This window comes from Plectropomus leopardus, chromosome 2, assembly GCF_008729295.1.
Source record: "Plectropomus leopardus isolate mb chromosome 2, YSFRI_Pleo_2.0, whole genome shotgun sequence".
Lineage (NCBI taxonomy): Eukaryota > Metazoa > Chordata > Actinopteri > Perciformes > Serranidae > Plectropomus > Plectropomus leopardus.
The window spans coordinates 35425710-35445036 of record NC_056464.1 but is presented as its reverse complement, the minus strand read 5'-3'; the positions used below and the strand labels follow the sequence as shown (position 1 = coordinate 35445036).

The following is a 19327-nucleotide window of genomic DNA, read 5'->3' as shown; positions in this document are numbered from 1 at the left end:
TTAAAAAAAAGCATTTTACTCTTTCTTGCTAATGTATTCAATCATGCACAAGTCACATGCATGATTGAATACATTAGAAACCTAATTTTAGCTGTCATAAACACCCCCATTTAGCATTAATAAGCAATAATAAACAATATTCAAAAGCCTCTAATGTAGTGTAAGTATAAATATGGATATATTTTAATTGTTTAAAGCTGTAACTGTAAAATCAGATGAAACCTTTATGATCTGAGTCTTTTTTTACTGTTGACCCTCTGATTTTTATTTTTAGGTTTTAGCCCTGAAGTGTTTTACAGGCTTGTGTTTTTGTTTGTTTGTTTTTTAAATCTGTGTTGTTTTAATATGTTAGTTTTAACCTGTTTTAATTGTTTTGTTGTGTTACTTTTTTTACTGTAAGCTGCTTGGTCCTTCAATTTCCCTTGGGAATAATAAATTATTACAGTATTACAAAAAGAACGAAAAAAACAATTTTTTGGGTAGTTTTAAACAATTTCTAACCCATTCCTTTTTTTTATTTTCATGGTTGCAAAGAGGCCTGAAACTGGATTACCGTGAAACTTTTAAAGTATTTGTGTAGTTATATTTTAGGCCAAAGATTAAGATCCAAAAAAACTGCAGGTTTCAGATCACGTTTCAACTGAATCCATCCAGCTGGAGCAAAATGCTTTACAGATTTGAAACAGAGCTCTGATTTATTTAAAGTTTTAGAACGAGGATTAGTGTGTGTGTGTGTGTGTGTGTGTGTGTGTGTGTGTGTGTGTGTGTGTGTGTGTGTGTGTGTGTGTACGCTGACCTACTCCCAGCAGGAATGTTAAGTATTCCTGTGGTTTCTCGGCCGGCGTTCCTTTGCAGTTGCATCACACAAACTGACCGTCTGACAGCCGCTTCCTGAACCATGAAAAAAACCCAGAAAAGGATATTTTTAGTCCCAAACTGAGACAAATTTATTTGGTTTGCGGAGTTTTATGGCCTTGCACAGCACTCAGCATGACCGGGAGGGGTTTACAGAGGATGTGTCATTTCCTCTGATTCAGTGCAGATTATCCGAACAGACAAAAACCAAGGATCATTACGTAGTTATATATCAGAAATAATGTGTGTGTGTGTGTGTGTGTGTGTGTGTGTGTGTATATATATATTTATATATATATATGCTGTTTACCTATAAACTTATTGGCTGTGTTGCTGTTAATCACATCAGATAACTATGACCTTTGTTTTTTTATGTCTTAAATTATATATCTTGTATAGTTATATACATAATGACACATGCTGTATATAGTATCTTTTCTTTCATTCTCTATTTATTTCTGTCCTTGTGCTGCTGCAACAATCAAGCTTCTCTGAGCATCAACAAAAGTTTATCAAGAAAAAGTTTGCCATGAGGCAGTGAGCAACTTAGTGAGACATGTTCTACAGATAACAAGATATTTGTAGATTAGAAAATTGTTTCTAAGAAAGCTAGGGATTAATGTTATAATTACGTTATGTAACAGAATTATTATTTTATTAAGCACTTTTTATTTATTTAGCTTTTCTTACCCCATGTTTTTGAAAGAATTAAAGCCAAGTTGCTTATGTCTCGAGGTGTGAAAGTACCAAAAGTTAAAAAAAAACAAAAACTAATTTATGTTAATTATCCAAATGCAGAATAATATAACTGTATTCTAATTACTGATGCATTAATATGTTTATCCCTTTAATGTTGCACCTAATTTTACATACTTCATGTACTGCTGTGTACATTCATTTATAATAATACACAGTCTCTAACATTAGTTTAGTCAGAATCTAAAACTACATCAATGAACTTAAGCTGTCAAATAAATGTATTGCAGTAAAAACTATATTTCCCTCTGAAGTGAAGCTGATGGAGTAGAAGTAAAAAGCAGAAAATGGAAATACTTGAGTACAGTTTGGAGGTACTTTATATTTTACTTAAGTGCAGAACTTCAGTAAATTTAGGCCTACCTAGTTACACTCCACCTCTGGATGCGGAGCTGCATCAGTAACTGTGAATGTGAAGCTGTGTGGAGACCTGACATGATGACGCCCTCATGTGGAGACATTACACATTTGTTTCTCTACCACAGAAAACTCGTTAGCTTTCACTACACCGCGCGGCAACTCGCCGCCTCCCCTCTATATATTTATATAAGAGGAAGGCGGCAGAGGGGAAGCGGAAACTGTTTCTAATCAGCTGGTTGATTTCGGCATTATTACGGGATCCTATTATAGTATATATTGTATGTTTTTTGTATCGTTTCCGTTCTCTTTTCACGTGGATTTTTCCATTTGAACTCCTTCTTCTGAAAAATACGTTAGCTTTCATACCGCCGCGCGGTACCTCGCCGCCTCGCCGTCATTCATTTAAATGAGAGGAAGGCGGCACGATGGAAGCGAAAGTTGTTGCTAATCAGCTGGTTAATTTCAGCATTGCCACTGAACCTCATGTTAGCTCATATTTTATTTTATTTTTTAAATTTGCGTTCTCTTTTCTCATCGACTTTTCCATTTGTAAAAATCCTTCACAATTTGACATTCTCATTTGTATTTTATTCTCTTATGATTTTTATTGGAAATGTACAAAGCAAGTTTGGCAACAGTCACATTTAATAAATACAGGGAAGTATAAAGAACTTGCCATAGCAAACAATAGTAGTGAAAATAAATGTAAATTTAAAACACAAGATTGAAAAAACATAAAGGAAGTGCTCTTAACTCTTAAGTTTTGAATGGAAATGTGATATTAAAAAACACAGTTAAGAAGGAATGATAATTATTATTATATAAAAAAGGGGGGAAATTAATTAATCTCAGTTATCTAATACAGTGAGAAGATTATTTATAACATAATTTAACTCTTATTCCTTTTATCAGTTTTAAAGATTTTATGTAGCTTACAGTTTAAATTAATTTAAGAAAAAAAGTTTGGGCATAATTTCATGATACTGTTCTTATGCATGTTTTTTATTATAATAATAGTATTAATAATTTAATTTAAATAAAATAAATAACATACAAGGGGAAATAAATTGGTCTCAGTTATCGTATACAGAGGGAGGATGTGTTAGAACATCATAAATTTTGTGTTTTTATTCCTTTCATCAATTTTAAAGATTTTATTAAGCCTACCGTTCAAATTGATTTAAGAAAAAAATCACAGTTTGGGGATAATTTCAGGATTCTGTTGTTGCGTATAAAAAATGACACACATATTATAACTCTGCTTTGTCTTTTTTTTTTTTTTTTTTACAAAATAATACATCACAATCAACACCAATATGCACACACATATGTACAGTAAACAAAAAAAAATCAGGAATAAAATAAAATAATAGTAATTTAAAAAAAAACAGTTGATGAGGGTAGATGCTACAGTACAGAACTTTATAACTACTATATACTATACTATTTAATGACATTTCGACATAATTCATTTTTTTTTGTTTTTCAGGATAACTCCACAACATAAATGGGTCCTTTTGTATTTCCTGTTGGACTATTTGTTTATGCAGAAACAGACTAAAGAGGAGCCAGAGCTGTTGCCATAGCAACAGAACCGCAGGAAACGCGCCATTGCTGTTTGTGTTTGATTTTTCCGACAGTCCCTGAACGCAGCACGGCGCTTTCACTGCTCGTCCCCTTTAAGTGCAGATGAAAAGCTGTTGTGTAATTTGGGTGAAAGAGGAGAAGGAGGGGCGGACTGAATGGAGGGTTTTTCACTGTGACACATCGAAGAGGACTCGGACAGGTACAGTCACTGCAGCACAGGTGATTTTAAACATGCTCTAATGGAAATGATTGTGTTTTCACTTCAGTGTGTGACTTTGTTATTCAGTCAGTGTGTTTATATAACCTGCAGTGTCCTTGTTGTGGTCACGTGCGAGATGTTTTGATCACCTTAGAAAGTCAGAACCAGGATACATGTGTAATATTTCTCCCTGCTGGATCACAAAGCTGAACTCTACCTCCAAACCTTCAGAATAAAATGTAACATTTATTATAAAACTAGGAGGAAACAATCGGTGATCCGGTTAAAGGAAGTCACGTTTTCCGGTACTTTACTGCGCGTTTACACACCTCCTGGTTCCTCCTGAGGAGTCACTGTGAGTCGACATTAATAGATTTTATTATGTCATTTTATGCAACTTTTACTTTCAGGTGCTTTTAACAGTGTCACGTGGTCTTCATCAGTCCCATCTGTATGTTGTCAAGTCTACATGTACGCGTATGTTGCTGTTACCGTATTATTGAATTATTCAATGATTGTAAACACAAAATGGCCTCCATTACATTGTTAAGAGAAAAAAAAACCAAACATAAACATAATCTATAGTACCCAAAATGGTAATTTAATTTGTTTTTATTATTTATTTATTATTTCTTTTTAGATTTTTAGTTTACTATTTTATTATTTCTGGTTCTCATTCTGCTTAAAGCGCTAGTCCAGTGATTTATTATCAGTGTTGTGACTTTTCACAAGAAAATTATAAAAGTAAAATAAGATTTGAGCAAAATTTCAGTGCAATGATGGTTTAAATAGCCACTTGTGGGCAGATAGTTATAGGAATTCCTCCTCACAAATAACCATTTCATCATTTATAACTGAATTCAATGAGCACATCACTGTAAAAATAAACCATTTGTTTTAATTTGTAAAAAGGTTACTGTCCAGGCTCCCTTGCACCTTTAATGAATTTGAGAAGACAATTTGGAGTAATTTTGTAATGATTCAACTTTTCTTCTCAAATTCACTCAACTTTAAAAATGTAAGGCAGCTCAGACACTAACTTTTTCAGGTTAAAACAAACACTTTATTTTCACAGTGTAGGCTAAAAATCTTATGTGTTTATCTTATCCTTCAGTTTCCTTGACTTTTACTCTCATGGTTTAGGTCAAACTCCAAATACACTGGACCTCACTTTTCCCATGATGCAACATGATATCAGCTTTGATGGGACCTTCCCTGCCTCGGGCACGTTCATTCTTAAAATGATTTGAGCCGTTTTGCTTCGGTTTCCTCATTGAATGACGTGTTTCTTTGAAACAGTGTGAAACAGGCTTTGAGGTTTTCTCCTGTCTGCTGGGTGTCAGATGTTTTACCCAATCAGCAGTAATGTGTATATAAATAAATGTCCAGTAAATATTTACTTATTGTACTTCCACGTTTTGTTTACATTTCGCACTTGCTTTGGCAATGCAAACTTGTTTTTCATGTCAAAAAAGCTATTTTTACTGAATTAAACCTGCCGTATTTTCTGGAAGTTTGCTCGTGTAACACAACATAGTTTTCAATGCACCTAAATTTCTGTTTAAATAAATGTTTTGCTACATTTTATCAGGGCTGAACTGATTAACACTCAATACCTTCAGTTTGTAATGCCGGCTTCCTGTTAAAAGAATAAAAGTCTTGAGCAGACACTTAAATATCTGGGTTGTTTTCTTAGATGTGATAAAGCTCCCACAGACCCAAATTAAATTCTTGTGACATTAAACGATCTGTTTTGGAAGCTATCGAAAAATAAAGTTGTGAGAAGCAAATTTTACTCTTTTAGCAAATAGCATTTATTTATAAAGACGCATAAAGGTCAAAATATTGACTAATGGGACATTCAGTTTTACTCAGAAGACATAGTCGTATATTATGTTGCACTAAACATCATAAAATGGTTATAATAGCATGTCACTCAAAAAATCATAAAAACCTCATAGTATTACGGATCCATGGGGTCAGAAACTGAGCTGACCCATGCTAGCAGTTTCCCTCCGCTCCCAGTCTTTGTGCTAAGCTAGGCTAAAAACAAATCACTGGTCGCTTTTGCACTGATGCACGTCTGAGGTCAGTGTTTTTTTTTAAAGGTGTTTGCAGAGATGGAGCTGATCGTGCTATCAGGAGGGATTCTGGCTCTCCCGCTCATCGCCTTCATCACCTCCGTCCTGTTCTGGCCCGGAGCGCTCCTCAAGGCCTACAACTGGTAAATACACGAACACGCTCACACTGAAATAAAAGACTGGTTAGATTGGTAACTGGTAACATCAAACTGGTGTGGCACAGAGCGCTGGTTTCCAGTGAGGTCTTGTTTGTTTGTGTTCTTCAGAGGAATTTGTATGAAATTGTTCTGACTGATGTAACACACGTTCATGTTTGTCAAAAATAATTTAATAATAACAGTTAAATGCATCAACGTTAGTAACCTGTTTACTCATGACTCTTTCCTAAAGCTGGATGTTGTGTTTTAGTAAAGACAGTACTAACCGAGACCAGAGTGTGCCGAGAACAAGTCAAGACGAAGACTATATATAGATATTTATATTTATTAAACAAATTTCCTCTGATGTCTATGAACAAATTCAAGCGAATACTGAGAAACTGAAATTTAAGCGATAGGAGTTTGATGTTGTTGTTGCCTTGCAGAGCGTGCACTCTGCAGAGTGTTTTCTTTTTTTGTTGTTTTGCAGATGAATTTTGCGTTTAAGGTAGACGAACTTTATCACAGACAAACTGGCATCATCTAACCCTAACCCTAACCAAACTGCTTCTCTTTGTGTCGTCTTCATGGATCATGAATGATGGCGGTAAATGGTGGCAACCGTTATTGGTGACAGAAAAAGCAAATTACAAATGACTCCACGTGACTGGCTGGATTTAATGAAGGAAGTTTTACATCCACTCACAGTTATTATGTTAACAAATAAATCTGTTGTGGTCTCGATCAAAAATCCACCACGTCCAAGACCGAGACAAGACCGAGTCAAAAAGTGTTAAATTCTGAGACCAAGACCCTTTTAAAAGTGGTCTCCAGACAAAGTCTTCAGTACTACAACAACTGCTGGATATGTACCTTTGTTGTAAAGGGTTATCACATACCTTTGAGGCCACACCATAACGGACATTTTGGGGTTTTTTTTAATTTTCTTTTGACGTTTGCAGATTTCCTCTTTGACACCACATTGGATTTTATATTCCACCAACTCCTAAAAGTACCCATCAGTTTCTATAACACACGCTTGCATCCAGTATTTAGCAATAATATTTTCCTCTCAGGTTACCCAAGAAATAAATAGAAATAGAAGTACTCAGATTTCCTCATTTTTAGTTTTTCATGTTTAAAAGATAGAAAGTCTAAGAGCCAATCGATAGTTTTTACATCCTGGTGAGCGTCTGCTTTGGTCCGTTAGACGTGAACAGCAATATTATATCAATACGTCGACCCAGAGTATCAATTTTTTATCATATAACTTATTAACAAGTGCAATTTTCTTCCATGTGCAGTTGAGGTAAATATTTATTTTTTTTAACTGCTGAGTTTGCACCTTGTTTTTTAATATTTATCTTGTTCTTTTTGTTTACTTATCTTGTACACACTTTGCTGCTTTAACAATGCAAATTTTCCCATTGTGGGACTTAAAAAGGATTATCTTATCTTAATATTGCAAATACAAATTATTTTTAACTTTTGGAGGCCTACTACAGTAATTACAGTAATCAATTGAATTTTTAGTCAATTTTTATTGTTGCTGCAATAAAAAATTTCAAAAAGAGATAAACATACTGAGAACTTGATCTCATGAGATAAAACAGGTCTTAACAAAGATTTTCTTTGGGGACTTTTTAGTTGAAAATAGGTAATAACATGCAATATATCAGAATATAGCACATCGCAAAACATTGAAAAAAATCACAATTATATAGTTTTGTGACTCATGTTACTGCCTCTAAAATACATTTTTATTGTGAAGGAGCAGGACTTACTGCACCCTGAAGTACTGGACTTTGTCTCAGCTGTAAAAAAAAAAAAAAAAAAAAAAACCTGCATGTTGGGTGTTGGCAGATTATCGAAGCTGCTCTGCTCTCTAACACCCTCACACAGTGCTGAGTCAGTGTGATATAACAGTGGTTTTGTCAGCAGCTTTGTAACGAGCATACGTCAGAAAACACTGAAACATTACATTACATGAGATCAGAAATTAGTTAAAAATAAAAACAGTGTGACTAACAGTGAAAACTGGAGATGACACAGAAAACTTTTGGAAGAAACAAACATTTTCAAATTTGACAGTTTCATTTTAGCAGCATGAAAGAGGCACACGGACTCTCACAAGCTTTGGAAAAGATGTTTTAACAGTTTAAGTAGCCTCCTTTGTTCCCGGGGAAATGTACCTTAGGCTGATTTTAGATGCAATAGCAGCACTGACCAGATTTCAACAAGACTTTCTACATTTTTCACCTTCCTGTTTCCCACAGGACGAATCATTTCCATTATGATGGCCCCGATGAGCTTATCTCTAGCACAGGGATGCTCAACTTGCTTTTCTTGGGGGCCACTTTTGCAAAATGACAGAAGGCAAGGGGCCAGTCGCAGCAGTCTCATGCATGTATGCAGGCGCATTACTAAGATTTTAGGACTTTAGGGGCTTAACTAGGATCTCTGTCAGGGGTGCGGGGGATCCTCCACTGGCACTTTTTTGATTAAACAAGCTCCATTTTGATGCTGTTTTATGAACTCTGGCACCACTAAAACAATTCCCAGTGTGAATCACTTTATTTTTTTATTAAAAAAAAAAAGAATGTGTTTTCCAGATAAATCTTGTATATAATGACTCTCAGCCTTAAGATTTATCACTGGTGATAGATGTGAGACACGCCATTGTCTTCTTTATCAAACCTGGCCTGCCTGCTTTTTCTGCGACGAGGGACCAGCAGTTATTTTTTATTTATACATGAAAGTTTTCTACAAAAGCTCCTCTCCTTCCTCTCAACCTTACCATCATAGTGTTGGTAGCCATTGTGCTCGTTCCCAGTCAAAAAAAATTACCTAAATAAGACGCAAAATTACCTCAAACAGATACAAAACAACTTTACAATAACAAAATTACTACAAAGCAACACAAAAACAACCAAAATAGACACAAAATTCACACTGAGCTAAGAAGAACAGCCTTTTCCTAACATGCCCACATGCTTGGGCTACACTTGAGCATTATTTGTTTTATAACACTGAGAGAGATCCAGGTTTTAATTCATGATCTCATCGACTGTGACTGTCATTGTTTTTTATTGGTTTATTTTTAGTTTTTATGTATTGTAAAGGTTTGTATTTTTCCATTTTGATAACTGTTTGTACCTCGGCACCATCGAAGTGTTTTCCGAGGCTTTAAATTAAATAAATGATGATGATGAACTCACAGTGTTCCTGCTGTGATCCTCCTCAGGTACTGGCGTCGCAGGCTGGGGCTGGTGGTTCGATACTCTCACAGTGGAAGTTACCGCTTCTGTTATTGCAGCCGCGGGACACCAGGAGGCGCCACGCCGTCACTACTCCTGCTGCACGGCTTCTCCGCCACCAAGGACATGTGGCTGCCTGTCATCAATGTAACGCACACAAACTTTCTGTCTGTTTTTGACATGAATATACAAACAATCTGTTTTTGAGCGTACTTTGTTTTTGTTACTTTTCATTTTGAACGCACTTTATGCTGAAAACCTGCTCAGAGTTATCGATGCATGGACTAAGTTTTCACTGAGTCTTGGGTGTGTATGTTTTGTCCTCCAGTATCTCCCTAGAAACATGCATGTAGTGTGTGTGGACATGCCGGGACACGAGGGGACGAGTCGCACCTGTGCCGAGGACTACAGCATTCAGGGCCAGGTCGCACGAATCCACCAGGTCTGATCAAGTGTGAGTGTGTGTGTGTGTGTGACTTAGGTTACCTTTGGGGACATACATGAGACTCAAGACCTGTTGACTGGGGACGACTTACCCAATGTAGGACTCAAATTGTGTCCCCAGTTTGGAAAAAGCAGATTTTAGGATCAGTGGTTACGGTCAGGTTTGGTTTAAACCACAGCGCTCTACATGAGCACTGCAGGGGTACAGGTGCAGGGGGACCGTGAGTGTTTAAAAAAACAAAACAAAAAAAAGTTAATTAAAGTCAGTTCATTAAAAGCCCCGTATAAACCCATATCTTAAAAGAGAGTAAAATCAGATGAGAATTGAGGTTTAAAGGGACCAATGACGAAGGTTTTTTGCCTGTTTCGATTGTCAGTTTAATCGCACCAAGTTGGGCTCGAGATGGACGATATCTGGAGTTGGGTAAAAGCGTGGCCGACCGCAAATTGCTGCCACATAGGACTGACAAGCCGAGTCAAACCGAGTCAATCCAAGCTGCACACGTGTAGAAAAACGCTGACAGAGTCTGATCGTAACTGACAACCGATGCTGCAGACGCTGCACAGAAGCACTGAGAGGACTGATGACTCCTCTGTCTCTCTGTGTCTCTCTCTGCAGTTCGTGCAGAGTATCGGTCTGGACAAAAGACCCTTCCACCTGGTCGGGACCTCGATGGGAGGGAACGTCGCTGGAGTGTACGCCGCCCAGTACCCAGCTCACCTGTCCAGTGTCACTTTGGTCTGTCCTGCAGGTAAACTCAGCGAACAGCTTATTTAAGCGTTGTTTCGGTGTTTTTAGGATTCAAACCTGTTTGGTGAAGCAGAATGACACATAAACTCTCCTCCTGCTCCTGCAGGTCTAGTTTATCCCACAGACTCTGAGTTCATCAGCCGTCTGAGGGAGATGGAGAAGACTCAGCAGGAGGACTCGATCCCTCTGATCCCCTCGACTCCTCAGGAGCTGGAGGACATGCTGAAACTCTGCTGCTTTACTCCCCTCAACCTCCCCAAACAGGTACACGGCGCTGCTGCCTGCCAGATTAACGCTCTCCACACAACAGCTGCATCAACGCATCAGTGCAACTTCTCTTTACTATGGGCCATTATGAGACTATATATATATATATATATATATATATATATATATATATATATATATATATATATATATATATATATATATATATATATATATATATATGTGTGTGTGTGTGCGCGTGTGTTTTCAGGTTTTGCGGGGTCTCCTTGCCAACCGGCTCCCCAACAATGGTTTCTACAAAGAAGGTCGGTCTGCTCACAGCTATCACACTTTCTCCTCCTCTACGACCTCCTTCTTCTTCATTAGTCTTAAAAAGAGTCCCTGATTAAAGAGCCATGATCCTGCAAACCATGTGATGCAAAATTATTTTAATTAATATATCTGTTATAATCTGTTGTTAATGCAAACTCAGCACTTCTTCCATGTTTACCTGTTGTGTTGATACATTTAGTTTAATGTACATTTAAAAAACTTTAATGTTGGACTCACCACTCTGCTGAAAATACGTTTTTCTTTGAACAATAATACTGTTTACATTTACTAATATATTCGATCTTTTTGTGTTGTTTATGTTGTATTGATGAAATTAATGTGAGAATGTACACTATACTGAATTTATCATTTCAGCCATCCAGAGTACACGACAGTCAGACATTACTTTCCAGCATTATTTTGTTCTCTAGTTTAAAACACACGGTTGCTACATGTTTTTTTATATGCCTCTTTGATTTATTGCGTTTTGTTGTTGTTGTTCAGTGTTTATGGAGATCGTCGGGGAGAAGTCTCGTCACTCGCTGCAGGAAAACTTGCATCTGATCAAATCACCTGTGCAGGTCATCTGGGGGAAGGAGGACCAGGTATAAATTCATCATAAAATGCTGAATAGATGTTCCTATGAAAATATTTATAGAGTACAGTGACATCTTTTTCAAGGTAACACTTACTATGTGACCAACAAGTTCAATATGTTAACTAAACCTGATTTAACCCAGACAGGAGCAGGAAGAAGGATAAATATATAATTTGCTAATACTGATATCTAAAAAAAACTCCATTACAAGTAAAAGTCCTGCATTCAAAGTATTACTAAAGTAAGAAGCAAATGTAGGTTAGATATTAAAAGTAAAAGTAGTTACTGTGGAGAAATGACATCTCTCAGTGTTACTTTATTTTGTTATTGTATCTTTATTATTGGTTTGATTTCTTTCAAAAACATGATGATGAACGAGTCCTCTCTCTCAGGTGGTGGACGTGTCGGGGTCAGCGGTGCTGCAGGCGGCGCTGCCAAGCTGCCAGGTGACGGTGTTGGAGAACTGTGGTCACTCTGTGGCGTTGGAGCGGCCCAGAAAAGCCGCCACGCTCATTGTGGACTTCCTGCGCAAACAGGAAGTCAACGGTGAAAACACTAAAAAACTTTCCTGAAGAAAACTTTTGAACCCTGTGACGGCTGATGACAGAGAGGAGAATGAAGGAGATGTTGAGGATGAAGTAAAAGGTGAAGAAAACAATGATAATCTTTTATAGTTTGATAAAAGCGTTTTTTACGACAGAGTTTACACCTGAAAATTGATAAACGCACAAAAGTTGGAAGGACTGTTAAATTTTCCTGAAGTTTTTAGACACAGCGCCTTGCAGGAAGCTGCAGTCACTGTTTCCAGTGTTAATGTTCAATGAAAACATTCCACGTTTGGATTTTGCACTTTTCTCTGCAGAAAAATTGTATTTCAATTTCCTGTTTCATGTGAATGTCAGGCATTTGTTTGTGTGTGAAGTCTCCTACTGTGAAACATCTGCATATTTAACTTCATGAAACCACTCAATAAATCTCATACAAAAAAAGGAATTGTTTTATTGATTGGAAACTTCTCTGCTCTGTTTTTGTGTTTTTGCATGTGGTTACACAGCAACGGACTGCTGGGTGGCAACACGTTAACAGCTTTATCTTTCGCAGCAGGAAGTGGTCCACCTTCTGTTGTTACTCCACTCTGAATATTTCAGCAGGGGCTGGCTCAATTTGCGGCAGCGGCACCTAACTGTGGCACCTCGTATGGCACCCCCAGATGCCGCAGCTAGAAAACATAAAATATTCTGTTCTATATCTGTTGATTTTTAAAAAATTAGTTTCTTAATCGGAAAAACTGACTGATGGGGAGACCGCAGATACTGCAGTTTTTGAGCCCCTGGTGTAAATATTCCTGTTTTTGATGACACAAATCTTCTTTGATAATCTTTGTAGATGCCCTTTTTTAGAAGAAGGAGATGTTGAGGATGAAGTAAAAGGTGAAGAAAACAATGATAATCTTTTATAGTTTGATAAAAGCGTTTTTTACGACAGAGTTTACACCTGAAAATTGATAAACGCACAAAAGTTGGAAGGACTGTTAAATTTTCCTGAAGTTTTTAGACACAGCGCCTTGCGGGAAGCTGCAGTCACTGTTTCCAGTGTTAATGTTCAATGAAAACATTCCACGTTTGGATTTTGCACTTTTCTCTGCAGAAAAATTGTATTTCAATTTCCTGTTTCATGTGAATGTCAGGCATTTGTTTGTGTGTGAAGTCTCCTACTGTGAAACATCTGCATATTTAACTTCATGAAACCACTCAATAAATCTCATACAAAAAAAGGAATTGTTTTATTGATTGGAAACTTCTCTGCTCTGTTTTGTGTTTTTGCATGTGGTTACACAGCAACGGACTGCTGGGTGGCAACACGTTAACTGCTTTATCTTTCGCAGCAGGAAGTGGTCCACCTTCTGTTGTTACTCCACTCTGAATATTTCAGCAGAGGCTGGCTCAATTTGCGGCAGCGGCACCTAACTGTGGCACCTCGTGTGGCACCCCCAGATGCCGCAGCTAGGTGCCGCTAGCAGTCAAATTGAGCTTGCTGTCTCTCCAATATTTTGCACTGACAGGAAAGAGCAGTGTGGAAACCAATTTCTGCCAATAAAAGGAAAATTAAATTCAAAGTGTGACAGAAATAAAATTGTGAGTATTGGCCTCTTTTCTCATAAATATGAGCATGAGCAAATAAATTAGTTAGAACCTATTGAAAAATATGCCTCATGGGACTTGGGGCTCTTTATTTTCCAGAAAAACAAAAAAAATATTTCTGTACTCATCAATATAACTGTTTCTAATGGAAAATTATGACATAAACAAACTGGATCTACCATGTAATATTCTTTTTATATTGAGTTTAATTGATCTTACATACTTTCTGTTTTATTTAAATGTTATTTTTTTACTCTTCTCAATCTCTCTGGATTTACATCCACCGTTGTGGTGCAGGACCTGAATTTACCCGTATTCTATTATTTTACCTTCGTTGTGACTCCCGGATGCTCGATATTGTGACGAAGTGATCCATCTTACTGTTTTACACATCTTTGGCTGGGATGACTGCGCATGCGTCGGTTCAAAGTTTACACTGATGGTCCACAGCACGCTGTCAGCTTAACGTTGATATAGCTGGTGAGTAAAGCGCTGAAAACTAAATTTATCAAGGAATATTTTAACAATAAAAAACGGCAGCTTGTTTACTGTTAGCTGTGTGTAGCTGTCGGCGTAGCAGCTTCGAGCTAATGTAGCTAAAGTTCGCTGTTTCACCCAATTTAGTAACTGCTTGACCTCCTGTTAGCTAGGTTTAGCTTTCGGATTTTACATTTATTAACGAGGAGATGTTAATGTGTCAAACTCGTCGAGCCTGCCAATCGAAATTTTAATATTTTATATGTTGACAGTCTATTGTAACATCAGTTTATCAGATTAAGCCTGTTTGTTGGCTGGTATCTTTAAAGCTAGTTAGGTTTGTTTTGTGTTTATGTGTCAAAACTATTTTCAGCTGTCAGTGTGCGCGAGCAAAATATCAATGTTTATCAAAGAGTATGTTTGACATCCTTGTTTTAAATGTAAATCCGACCAGAGGTGCTTTAATTCATTTGTTTTGGTCCTGTGACCTTCAAGATACTAGAAAGACTGGCATCCTGTAGGGACTGTTCGTTACTTTTATCTTAGTGGCGTGGGCTTATAACATATAACAACTGTGATATTTAAACTCTGGGTGCTGGTATTGATGCCATGCAGTGGTCTTTTTTCACATATCTTTTGTGTTATTCTGTATTTTTCTAATTGCCAATAATAATAATAACAAAATTACAGTACCTTTTACTTGTAGAGCTCAAGAAAAAGCACAAAATACTTTCCAAGAGGAGAATAATATAAGCCAAAAGCAAATAAATAATGTATAAAAACATAATTTTCAGGAGGTGCAGGGATGAAGATGGGATTTATTTAGTTATTTTCCTATTTTTTCTGTAAATACTAATGACAAGTTATAGGTATTTGATGTTGGCTATGTGGGTGTATGCACATATGTTAATTAGTTTAAATTGATAAAGAATGTGGTTAATTAAAATTTAATGATTTATGGAGAAGGGTTGGGATTAAATAAGTTTGTACTTCTCACTCTTTTTCGAAAATGCATCCTGAGACACACCATCACATTTGATTTGTGAGAACTAGGAATGATAGCAATTAATGGATGATTGATTAATTGGATGATAAAAATTAATCAAAATTGACATTTAATGTATTAATTGATAGGCTCTGAAATGCTCTAAAAAGTTTTTATGTTCTTTCAAATAGTGATTAATTGATAATTAATTTTTACCAATTAATCAGTCAAGGAAAGTATTTATAATTTGCAACCCTAGTGAGAACCACGTCACACAGTGCTGCTGCAGGATACAGAAACACACCAACAAACAACAAACACGTCAGGCTAAGTTTATGTCTGTTTAACCCTCTGTGGTTTGTTTTTGTAGTCTGAAGTCAGCTGATCGACCTGCTGCTCGTTACCTGCTCGAGTCCAAGCTGCTGATGCTTTGATAGAATGAGCCGCGTCGACACGAAGAACGAACCTCCAGTTTACCAACGGGTCGTGCTGAAGAACGCCGCGCCGTACCAATACATGAAAGTCTGCCTGTAAGTCACGATTGTGGTTTTTAAATGGTCTTACTAAAAAATCTTTATTATCAAATCGTTTTATGTGACTTGATGGTTCTCATGTTAAAAAAATAAAAAGTGTATTTACAGTATCTGTTAACCATTAAAACACCCTTACATTAAACACATATTTCTTTTTTTAGCGTGCTGGAGGATGAGTCTACCAGACTGAGTGCAGTTGAACTGAAGCAGTTCATCATCACAGGTCTGAGGAGTCTGTATGGAGAGGTGAGATCATTAACACGGCCGGGGGCCGACGGTTCGATTCCCACAGCGTGATCTGCTCTGACGCTCCAAAATGTCAAGCTACTTCTGAAATTAACTAGTAAACTGACTATCTTTGAATTTTGGAGTGTTTAAAAAAAGAGAAGAAACTTGATGTCATCACCTTGGACTTTGTAAATTATAAAGATTTTTTTTCACTATTTTCTAACATTTGAAATGATTGATAAAAAAAAGAGGTAATAACTTGTATGTGTATGCACGTATCATCAGCAGATTATTTAATGGTTAGTTGCAGCCCTAGTATTGAAGAGGCCTTTTTGAGGATTGAAGAGGATCTTTTTGTCCCCCAAAACTACTTAAGCTTTTCAGTAAAGTTATATTTGTCTCATACGTGTGTACTTATGTGTTTCAGGTGGGAGCAAGTTTGAACTTTGACCTGTTGAAGTACGATGAAGACACCCTCACTGCTCTTCTGCGCGTTTACAGCAAGTGAGTTCAGCAGCAGCACGATGGAAGAAACTTTTCACTCCTCCGAGACTAGATTTGTTTTTTAAATGTATCTATTTGTGCATGCGTGCGTGCGTGCGTGCATGTGTGTGTGTGTTTTCAGGGGTTTGGTGAAGCTGTGGAGCTCCCTCACTCTGCTGGGCTCCTACCAAAACCAGGCCTGCGCCTTCAGAGTGCTGCAGGTCAGCAGACTTTATTTCATTTTAAAGTCCAAAAATTAACTTTATGTTCTGTATCAGCTGCAGAGGGACAGTAAGGATTGTCTTGCTGCCGAGGGCAAATAAAATGCCACGTCGGTCTTCTATAGCTGCATTTCCATCAAAAACCGTCGGTATAGTACCTTTGAAACCAACCGATCTGTTTAGGGTTTCACTGCAGACAGTACTCTGTATTTCCTTGTTCATTGGTGATACAGAGTGAAGTCTGCACCCTGTTTGTCGTCCACAGAACAGGGCTGCACGGCGACATTTTCAGAACAAATAAGAGCAGGCAGCTGAGAGTTTCTCCTGATGGGAAATTTAAATTAGCGGGTTTTCGTTCAGCTGGCTGGGAGGAGAGGGATGTGGGAGAAAATCTAAAATAGTTTCCTTTCAAACCAGGCAGTCGACTTGCTAATTCTCATACGCTTATTATTATTATTATTATAAGTAGAAGTATTGTTTTTATAATTATTATTGTTATTATATTGTCTTATTTTTCACATTTACTTAGTTTTTCTTTTACTATTTTTGTACATGATTGTGTGTAGGTGTCTGTTTAATATTTCAGTTTAATAATTTTCTGTCCTCTTTTGTCATTCTTAGAGCGAGTGAGTGCTTTATGTAAAAATTTTAATACTAGTATTTCTGGTGTCTAAAGGAAACAATAAAAATCAAAAGTGAAAAAAAAGGCTCTTTGTCAGGTAAAAGCAGCGGTTTAATGCCGCCCGAGCACATTGAACAATGCGCCGACAAGTGAGGATTAAAATTTTCCATTCACATAATCCGGTAACATATTTAGTGAGTAATATATTTTTTTTAAATGCTTGAACATGCACTCAGTCATTCATGAGTGCTGATGTACAGAACGACAGCACTCCCTCTTTGTGATATTGTTTGATTGGTTTTGTTTATGTTTCTGTGTAAATACTGTGGTTTTTCTCTCGTGTGTCCCTCAGGTGTCTCCGTACCTGCTCGCTCTGACAGGAAACAGTCGTGAGCTTCAGCTGGACTGAAGGTCGTTTTTTTCAGGATGAGTTTCATGTGGAGCAGTATCTTCAATAAACCGCGGCTGCGCCTCTCTCCTGCCTGCTGCCGGCTGCTCCACATCGGCCAGCGAGCCTCCCTCACCAAAGCGTTCTCCTCCCGCGACGTGGAGCTGTTCGCCGAGCTTACAGGCGACACCAACCCCCTCCACCTGGACCCGGCCTACGCCAGCACCACCTCCTTCGAGACGCCCATAGTCCACGGCGTCCTCATCAACGGCCTGATCTCGGCCGTGCTCGGCACCAGGATGCCCGGCCGCGGCTGCGTCTTCCTGTACCAGGAGATCCGCTTCCCGGCGCCGCTCTACATCGGCGAGGAGGTGCTGGCCGAAGCCGAGGTCCGCAAGATCAAGATGTCGTTTGCGTTCATCGCTGTGACGTGTTCAGTCAAGGACAAGGTGGTGATGGAGGGGGAGGTGATGGTGATGATGCCCGAGGAGCAGCAGACAAAGGAGTGAGGCGAGGAGCAGGAGGAGCAGGAGGAGGAAGAGGAGGAGGAGCAGGAGCAGGAGGAGCAGGAGGAGGAGGAGCAGGAGGAGGAAGGCAGAGACACTCTGATGTGACAGCTGCAGGGATTTTTTTAAAAAAGCTTCTGCAAAACACACACAGCAGCTCAGCATCTCCACAGTGGATTTTTCTTTCTGCTGCCACTTTTATTTCATTGTGTTTGAATGCAGCCGACAAACAGTGAGTGTGACGGAGCCGCCAACAGAGAGACGCGTCGCACACTAGATTTATTTTTTTAGATGTTTAATTTGTCAGATCTGCTCTGTGTTTTGAGTGATGTGTGGAATAAAAACTCTAAACAATTAATTTTGTTATATCTTTGAATTTATCAAATCCAGTGAAAGTTCAGCAGCGTTTAATTCACTGAGTCTGCTGAGCTTAACTCTTTGAGACCCGGCCCAAAATCAGTTTGTACAAGCTGCTTAACCCTTTAAAACGTGAGCAGATTGGTTTGAAAAAATGTTTAAAACATGCAGCTGGCAATGACCAACTTGGCAAGAAATGTTCCGCAAATTTCAAGAAATTAGTAAAATGTGACAAGAAAATTACCTGAAAATAAGTTTTTAAAAAAAGGGGTGGGGTTGAAAAAAAAAATCAGCAAGCTCTGTTCATAGTTATTTTAATGATAAATTTTAAACTATGTTAAAGAAAAATATTATTGTTTTCTTGTAACTTTTTCCTAATTTATTACTAATATTTTGGCCGTGTCTCATTAAGTTAGTCATTCCCTTTACATTGTCTTATATTTTATTTTATTTTATTTTATTTTTTGCAAGACATCAAACCAAAATTGCTCAACTTTCAAAGGGTTAAAGATTAATTCCAATAACCTATTATTAATATTTCATCTTTTATAATATTACAATTATTATCAATATCAGTATATTACAACATCAGAATTGAAGGCTTATGAAATAAAAGATATACTGGGCTTTGCTTCACACATTTTAGGGTTCATTTATTGTCATTCTACAACATAGAAAAAAGTGTGAGTTATAATCCCTTTTATTTTTACCTCATAAAAGAAAAACACTGATCTTATGATTTTTTTTTTTTTTAAAAGACTTTTGTAAAGGGCTTGAAAAGGACTCTATAAATAAAATCTATATTATTATTACTATTATTA

General features: G+C 37.5%; 2 protein-coding genes across 5 annotated transcripts; both read left to right on the top strand.

The window, feature by feature from the left end:
* Nucleotides 1-3694: 3694 nt before the first annotated feature.
* Nucleotides 3695-12558, top strand: LOC121960241 (monoacylglycerol lipase abhd6-B-like). 3 transcript variants are annotated; one of them, XM_042509899.1, is made up of 9 exons: nucleotides 3695-3777; nucleotides 5866-5981; nucleotides 9220-9379; nucleotides 9561-9674; nucleotides 10296-10428; nucleotides 10534-10691; nucleotides 10906-10960; nucleotides 11472-11572; nucleotides 11958-12558. In XM_042509899.1, exons 2-9 carry the CDS (start codon nucleotides 5878-5880, stop codon nucleotides 12135-12137), a joined length of 1005 nt encoding a protein of 334 aa, XP_042365833.1. In that variant the 5' UTR covers nucleotides 3695-3777; nucleotides 5866-5877; the 3' UTR covers nucleotides 12138-12558. The 3 variants fall into 3 exon arrangements, with proteins under 3 accessions (XP_042365833.1, XP_042365825.1, XP_042365817.1); XM_042509891.1 differs by having other exon boundaries at nucleotides 3700-3757; XM_042509883.1 differs by lacking the exon at nucleotides 3695-3777 and adding an exon at nucleotides 4019-4112.
* Nucleotides 12559-14119: 1561 nt separating this feature from the next.
* rpp14 (ribonuclease P/MRP 14 subunit) lies at nucleotides 14120-18186 on the top strand. Of its 2 annotated transcripts, XM_042498039.1 has the most exons (6): nucleotides 14120-14186; nucleotides 15539-15698; nucleotides 15863-15947; nucleotides 16357-16433; nucleotides 16555-16633; nucleotides 17608-17752. In XM_042498039.1, exons 2-6 carry the CDS (start codon nucleotides 15607-15609, stop codon nucleotides 17662-17664), a joined length of 390 nt encoding a protein of 129 aa, XP_042353973.1. In that variant the 5' UTR covers nucleotides 14120-14186; nucleotides 15539-15606; the 3' UTR covers nucleotides 17665-17752. The 2 variants fall into 2 exon arrangements, with proteins under 2 accessions (XP_042353973.1, XP_042353966.1); XM_042498032.1 differs by lacking the exons at nucleotides 14120-14186; nucleotides 15539-15698; nucleotides 15863-15947; nucleotides 16357-16433 and having other exon boundaries at nucleotides 17608-18186.
* The last annotated feature ends 1141 nt before the right edge of the window (nucleotides 18187-19327 follow it).

What these genes read in the sequence shown, in the direction of transcription:
- LOC121960241 (XM_042509899.1), top strand. Translation starts at nt 5,878, where the DNA reads ATGGAGCTGATCGTGCTATCAGGAGGGATTCTGGCTCTCCCGCTCATC. An exon ending in TGTGGCTGCCTGTCATCAAT is followed by an intron (nt 9,380 to 9,560) that starts GTAACGCACACA and finishes TTTGTCCTCCAG; the next exon opens with TATCTCCCTAGAAACATGCA. An exon ending in TCTGGGGGAAGGAGGACCAG is followed by an intron (nt 11,573 to 11,957) that starts GTATAAATTCAT and finishes CCTCTCTCTCAG; the next exon opens with GTGGTGGACGTGTCGGGGTC.
- rpp14 (XM_042498032.1), top strand. Translation starts at nt 17,682, where the DNA reads ATGAGTTTCATGTGGAGCAGTATCTTCAATAAACCGCGGCTGCGCCTC.